Source organism: Rana temporaria, chromosome 5 (genome assembly GCF_905171775.1).
Source record: "Rana temporaria chromosome 5, aRanTem1.1, whole genome shotgun sequence".
Classification (NCBI taxonomy): domain Eukaryota; kingdom Metazoa; phylum Chordata; class Amphibia; order Anura; family Ranidae; genus Rana; species Rana temporaria.
This window is the reverse complement of record NC_053493.1, coordinates 287,550,051-287,557,550: the sequence shown is the minus strand read 5'-3', so window position 1 is coordinate 287,557,550 and position 7,500 is coordinate 287,550,051. Positions and strand designations below refer to the sequence as shown.

At 38.7% G+C, this 7,500-nt stretch overlaps 1 protein-coding gene across 2 annotated transcripts in view; it reads left to right on the top strand.

Annotated features, from left to right (window-relative positions):
- CEP192 (centrosomal protein 192) overlaps window positions 1–7,500 on the top strand; it is a 190,263-nt gene that overhangs the window by 121,639 nt on the left and 61,124 nt on the right. For both annotated transcript variants that reach the window (XM_040353923.1, XM_040353922.1), the window contains exons 27-31: window positions 825–885; window positions 1,163–1,302; window positions 6,406–6,498; window positions 6,585–6,697; window positions 6,784–6,957. In XM_040353923.1, coding sequence (XP_040209857.1) covers window positions 825–885; window positions 1,163–1,302; window positions 6,406–6,498; window positions 6,585–6,697; window positions 6,784–6,957 — 581 coding nt within the window. The remainder of the gene's footprint in view (window positions 1–824; window positions 886–1,162; window positions 1,303–6,405; window positions 6,499–6,584; window positions 6,698–6,783; window positions 6,958–7,500) is intronic.

The window sequence follows — 7,500 nt, the reverse complement described above, 5'->3', positions numbered from 1 at the left end:
CCAACAAAGAGCCTCTTTAATTTTTAAATTCAATACAATTCCAAACAGAAGTCCATCAATATAGATAATACGAACAATCCATTTACTTTCATTACAGCGTTCTCCAATGAGTATAAACAGGCGATAAATATTATAAAAAAAATAGTGAACCTGTGTTATATGCCAACAAGGATTTGTGCAGGTTTTGGTCAGTTTGGTTGAGTACTGATTTTGCAGAAATTGGCCTTGGTGCCGAGGCATCCTCTGAAATAGAGCAGTGCAAAACATTTAAAACAATACTGAAATAATAATGAAAAGAAACGGTCCATGCTCTTCACAAAAAAATCTTCACATAGGATGGTCGGCAAGCACCAACAAGTGTCCAAAGTGTTTACAATCTTGATAAATAAGGTGATTGAGTGACGATCTCCACCAATGGTACTCCTAGCAGTTAACCTCAAACAATGGACCCCTGAGTGAATTAGTTAGGTCTTGCAGGCGGTTCCCTTTAAGGGATGAGCAAACGGGATCTCTGGATAAGATTGGATGGATGCCGGTAACTTGCTAGATTATAAAGACTCTCACCAACTCTGGGTGGGTAAATTCATAAAAGAAGCAGCAATAATATCTAGTGCTCTTCGTATTCGTTTTAAGATTTATTTGAAATTGTAATTGATATTATTAACACCGCAGTTTGCTAAATATACACAAGGACCTTCTTGGCGAGTTCTTTATCTAATGCCAAAGTAGTTGAGTTGAATTCTTTTCCTTTAGTCCTTTGAGAATAGAGCTGGTTGGAATATCATTAATCTCCACATAATGAAATGTTATCTTTGTTCTTTTAGGAGCATGAGTATATTGCAGTTTGGGTTGTGTTTCATGCACCACAGACTTACAACTCTGCAGGTATGTCCTCTCTTCAAACCTTCCTAGATTGTGGCGTAGCGTGTAATATAAGGGGTGCGGTTGTTGAAAAGATATCTGCATGAAGATATAGAGTGTGTGTGTGTGTGTGTATGGTAAGTGAAAATATATGGTATGTGGAAAAAATAATAGATGGTATTTGTGTGTGTGCGCATATATAGATATCTAGATGTATACAGAAGAGGAACATAAATATATATAATTTTATAAGTAATTATCAACATTTTTATTTTATTTTTCTTCATCTTTACTTCGATAGGGACCCTTGGCCCACCAGAAGAGTTTGCAGCAAAGGTTGATATTGAAATTGACAGCCCAGGCCCAGCATGCATGCTAAAAAGTATCCCATTAAGAGCAAGGGTTGGTTGTGCGAGGATACATGCCCCTAAGGACTTGCAGGTACGTTTATAAAACACTCAACTGAAACTACACTGCTGGACAAACAAGTGATGGTAGAAAATACGTCCAATTGCATGCATCTGCCCAAAAAGTTAATCTGACTTCTGTTTGTAGCAAGGAAAGTATCGGGTTGGGATAAATGTCCATAAAGACATTAATGAGCCAGTTAGGGGTGGAGGGACTTGACTGTCCTGCACAGAGCCCTGACGTCAACCCGATGGAACACCTTTGGGATGAATTAAAATGGAGACTGTAAGCCAGGTCTTCTAGTCCAACATCAGTGCCTGACCTCACAAATGCGCTTCTGGAAGAATGGTCAAACATTCCCATAGACACACTTCTAAACCTTATGGATAGTCTAAATGTATAAACTTGAAAGCGTATATGAATATGTACCTATAATAACAAATATCCGCTGCAAAATGAACTTGCTAAGTGTCAGCAAAGCAATGACATATGAAAAAAATGAAAAATTGCGCTAGAAATAGTCTGATATAGGTACTAGACAGACTATTAAACAAATGCATTATTAAAACGACGTAATTGAAATTATATCGTAAAACAATCCCATATGGTGCTCAGTGCTCAATAGATGTCTCCTATGGGTTGGTGCTCAGACTGAGTACCCCACATAGATGTACACTCATCCCAGGGAGTGGACCACCTATCGCTAGTGTGGTCTTGTAAGCATGTAGGGATACCATTTATTGCATTTATATGTTTAATAGTTTGTCTAGTACCTATATCGGACTAGTTCTAGCGCAATTTTTCAATTTTTTCTTATGGACAGTCGCCTTTAGAAGAGTTGAAGCTGTTATTGCTGCAAAGGGTGGGCCAACTCCATATTAAACCCTACGACTAAGGCCATCAAAGTTCATGTGCCTGTAAAGGCAGGTGTCCCAATCTTTTGACAATATAGTGTATATATCGGTTTATAGACCTTATAACTTTCAGACAGACTAAATATATACTGATTTGTGTTATTTTTACCAAAGAAATGTAGATTACATTTTGGCTTAAATTTATAACGAACGATAATTTGCAACATTTTAAAATAACTTTTTTATTTATATAGCAAAAAGTAAAAAACCCAGTGGTAATTAAATACCATCAAAAGAAAGCTCTATGTTTGAAAATAAATAAATAAATTGCTTTGGGGATAGCGTTGCATGACCTCGTGATTGGCATTCAAAGTGTTACCGCACTGAAAATTGGCTTGGGCAGGGAGGGGTGAAAGTGCCCAGTATTGAAGTGGTTAAGCATGGTTTCCATCATGTTCAGTATCCAATCAATTCCTTTGTGGCAATAGTCACTTTCACACGCCATTTTCTCTAAATAGCCATGCATACAGGTGAAACTCGAAAAATTAGAATATCGTGCAAAAGTTCATTTATTTCACTAATGCAAGGTGAAACTAATATATGAGATACTCCATTACATGCAAAGCAAGATAGTTCAAGCCGTGATTTGTCATTGTGGCTTACAGCTCATGAAAACCCCAAATCCACAATCTCAGAAAATCTGAATATTGTGGAAAAAATGCAATATTCTAGGCTCAAAATGTCTCACTCTAATCAGTTAATTAAGCCATAACATTGACACCCTCCCTATGAAGGGAACGCCTCAAAGGTTAATTGCAAAAGAAGTTGGATGTTCCCAAAGTGCTGTATCAAAGCACATTAACAGAAAAAGTTATGTGGAAGGGAAAAGTGTGGAAGAAAAAGGTGCACAAGCAGCAGGGAAGACCGCCGCCTGGAGAGGATTGTCAGGAAAAGGCCATTCAAAAGTGTTAGGAACTTTCACAAGGAGTGGACTGAGGCTGGAGTCAGTGCATCATGAGCCACCACACACAGACAGATACTGGACATGGGCTTCAAATGTCGTATTACTCTTGTCAAGCCACCAACAAACGTCAGAAGCGTCTTACCTGGGCTAAAGAAAAACAGACCTGGTCTGTTGCTCAGTGGTCCAAAGTCCTCTTTTCTGATGAGCAAATTTTGCATCTCATTTGGAAACCAAGGACCCAGAGTATGAAGGAAGAATGGAGAGGCACACACTGCAAGATTCTTGAAGTCCAGTGTGAAGTTTCCACAGTCTGTGCTGATTTGGGGAGCCATGTCATCTGCTTGTGTTGGTCCACTGTGCTTCATTAAGTCCAGGGTCAACGCAGCCGTCTACCAGGAGATTTTGGAGCACTTGATGCTTCCTTCTGCAGATGCACTCTATGGGGATGCTGACGTAATTTTTCAGCAGGACTTGGCACCTGCCCACACTGCAAAAAGCACCAAAACCTGGTTCAATGACTGTGGGATTACTGTGTTTGATTGGCCAGCAAACTCGCCTGGCCCCCATAGAGAATCTATGGGGCATTGCCAAGGGAAAGATGAGACTGAACAATGCAGAAGGGCTGAAGGCCGCTATTGAAGCATCCTGGTCTTCCATAACAGTGGTCATCAACCCTGTCCTCAGGGCCCACTAACAGGCCAGGTTTTATGTATTACCTTGGGGAGATGAAGACTAGAATACTGCATTTATTGAGCAGCAAATGAGATCACCTGTGATGTGATGTATTTCAGTTATCTTGCAAACCTGGCCTGTTAGTGGGCCCTGAGGACAGGGTTGATGACCACTGTTCCATAACACCTCAGCAGTGCCACAGGCTTATGGCTTCCATGCTACGCCTCGTTAAGGCAGTAATTGCTGCAAAAGTGGCCCAAACCAAGTATTGAGTACATATGCATGCTTCTACTTTTCAGAGGTTCGATATTATTCTGTGTGCAATCGTTGTTTTATTGATTGCATGTAGTATTCAAATTTTCTGAGATTGTGGATTTGGGGTTTTCATGAGCTGTGAGCCATAATCCTCACAATCATGACAAATTTACGGTTAGAACTATCTTGCTTTGCATGTAATATCTCGTATATTAGTTTCACCTTTTAAGTTGCATTAGTGAAATAAATTCACTTTTGCACGGTGTTCTAATTTTTCGAGTTTCACCTGTATGTATCCCCAAGTCCAACCTACCGGTATGATCTTATCTCCTTTAGTGTCAGTTTTTCTCTGTCGTCATTTTTAGTTTGTCCTTATTAACCTTTTTTTTTTTTTTTTTTTTATACGGCCTTAAATTCATAAACTGCTGGCTGAGATACATCATAATACATTTTTAAGTTTAGAGATACTGTTTATGTGCTGTCCAGAGGTACCTTTGGATGCTGTCCTGGGGAATGGGGGACTGGACGTGTTGAAGTGGTAGTGGCCAGGGCAGGGGCCTTTCCTACAAACTCAGTGCAGTCCCACAGTGCAGTCCCACAGAATATACTGTGAAAGTGTGTGTATCTCATTGCAATCACTGCAGCGCTGCTGTCAGTGTGACAGCCATCTGCTCTCTATTAAATGTACCAACAGTCCTTCTGATCAACAAACGCTGCAGCACACTTGTCAAAGTGACAGGAAAGCTCTGCGGTTTCCCCTGGAGAGTTGCTCTGCCACTGTATTCTGCTGGGACCGGACTGTCGGCAAAACAGTCAGTGCTACTTTTTCCCTTTATAGCACTTTATGGACTACAATGCATAGTATTGCTTTCACCTAATCAAACGATTTCATGGATTGTAATGTATAGCATTGCTTTTATTTAATCACAGCACATGTTTGCATTTCTATTTGCAGAGAGTTCTTTTCACTATTTTTGGTTGCGCATTTGTTGTACATGTATAAAAAACAAAAAGCTACGAATTGTAGCCTTCATTCATGCGTTGTGTAGTTTGTAAAACTTTTTTTTAACTATGTAATGTAAACGTTTAAAACTTTGCACTTTTGATGAGTTTTAATCTCTGTTCCCAGATATTATGATAAACTGTTTTAGGTGGTTGTTGCTTGACTAAATTATACTGGTTTAACAATGTCCTTGCACCCAGGGCTGTGGAGTCGGTAGATAAATGTTCCGACTCCTCAGTTTTATGTACCTCCGACTCCCCGACTCCGACTCCTCTGTATTAATATGCAAATGTATTTTATACATTCCTTGAGGGAAAGAAACGCAACCTACCACAGGACTACTGGCTGGGAAGCCAACAGTCTACTGTATTGCACAGTTTAAGCAAAAGACAAACGCAATGAAAACAATCAAGTCACTGGATAGTAGCAGCAGGCATAAACATCAGGAACAGGATCTTTACCCGTTCAAAAATACAAACCACATTATTTGGTTGTTTTAGAACAAAAACAAAGCTTATTATAATGAACCAAAAACAAAATCTGCAAAACCTAGGAATGGTTTATATTAATCTTGAAATGTAGTTCTAGGCTTAGCAAATGCAAATCAATTCAATGTAGAGTTCTAAGGAAGAGAATTGCCTCTGCCAGATCCTCTTTCATAGAGGCTCTTAAGTCAGACTTTATTATTTTTAGGGCTGAAAATAATCTTTCGACACTGACTTGGGTGGGTGGCATTGCAGTAACTATCCTGGCCACATCACTAACGATCTCTGGATAAACAAGGATGGCTTCTTCAACAGTAAGTTGATGAGCGATCATACTTTTCAACTTCTTTTAGTGCTTTATAAAACTCCTGTTGGAATTTTTTTATTTGGACACTTACTGGTTCTCTAACATGCGTTCCCTGTAAAAGCAGAACACAACACTATGGAAAGTATAAGTATTGCAGCTCCTAATTGTGCGTTGCGTGCCATATAGTGAAGCACATGAAAAGCATTACAGTAGAGAAGTCATTAATTATAACTTTTTGTGAATTGGGACATTTAAACTTGCTTTTTTTTTTTTTTTTTATTCCAATCTAAATTTAGTAGGAGTCGGAGTCGGTGCATTGTTTGCCGACTCCGACTCCAGGTACCCAAAATTTCCTCCGACTCCTCGACTCCGACTCCACAGCCCTGCTTGCACCCTCCCCTTTCTTCATTGTCCTTAGACCAGAAGAGGCCTGGGGGCAGCAGCTGTCTTTTCTGTTACCTGTGCCATCCATTGTATGAGTTTGTGTCCTAACTCCACCCACTTCAGCTCCGCAGAGTGTGGATGTAGTGCTTTGGTATTTAATATATTTGTAGATATAAAATTGTAATTCACATTTTATTTCTTTCCCACCAAAGACTATCCGTTTAACCTGTAGCTATGGATCATCTGCCAAACAACTGCTGCCTTTAAAAAATGCAGGGAATATTTCTGCTCATTTAAAAATTATGGTAGGCATGTATTTTATATTTGTAGTCTACTGTTTTAATAAAAATTACATTTATTATAGTGTTAATCATGTCATTCTTCTGTAAAGTGTCCAAATGAGGATGGTTTTTCTATAGATCCCGAAGATTTGTTTCTTGCACCAGGGGAAGAACAAATGATTGCAATTAAGTTCTCTCCACGTCATGTAAATGCAAAACAAAGGTATGTAAATCAAGTCAAATCGTTTTTTTTGTTTCTTTATAGTATTATGCTTCTTATTCATTTTTTTTTTTTCCTTTCACCCACAGTATCTTGAAAATCATGGTCCAGCCAGCAGGTCCACAGTATGAAGTTATGTTGGTTGGAGACATTGAGCATTCAGGAAACACAAATTCTGCTGCCATTAGTTACTCGGATGTTCCATCAATTCTTTCCAACAAACAATTCATAGCATGGGGAGGAGTTGGTGTTGGAAGAACAGTGTAAGTCTTTACCTGAATGACCTTAAGATACGTTTTATGTTTTTAATATTTTTTTTTTCCACTCCTTTCCACTTTTTTTCCTACTCCTTTTAGTTCAGTAATTAGTATCCACATGGAACATTTTTTATTTATTTTTTGAGAATTTTTTTAAGAAACGTGTAGACTGTCCTTGCCAAGATCTGTTTAGAAATGCTTGTGGCCTTGCTGTTATGTTCAGCAAGTGATTTCAATATCTTCTGAATCACTGAGTCAGTACCTAAATGCATATGAGGATGTTGTATTTTACTGGCTGCTTAAGAGTTCAAAGTCAGTGACTGGAAATAATTAAGCCAGAAGAAAAAGTATATGTAAAAAGAGTGCACAAATTGTATATAAACACTAATAACTGTGAATAAAGTTTGAAGACACATGCAAAATTACATCACATGTGAATAAAGTGCAATCATGCAAACACACAGTTCATATAAAGCTGGATTCCATCAAAGAAAGTCCCATGAAAGAAAAGTGATGAACATACACCTTGCGTCTTGACACCCATCACCA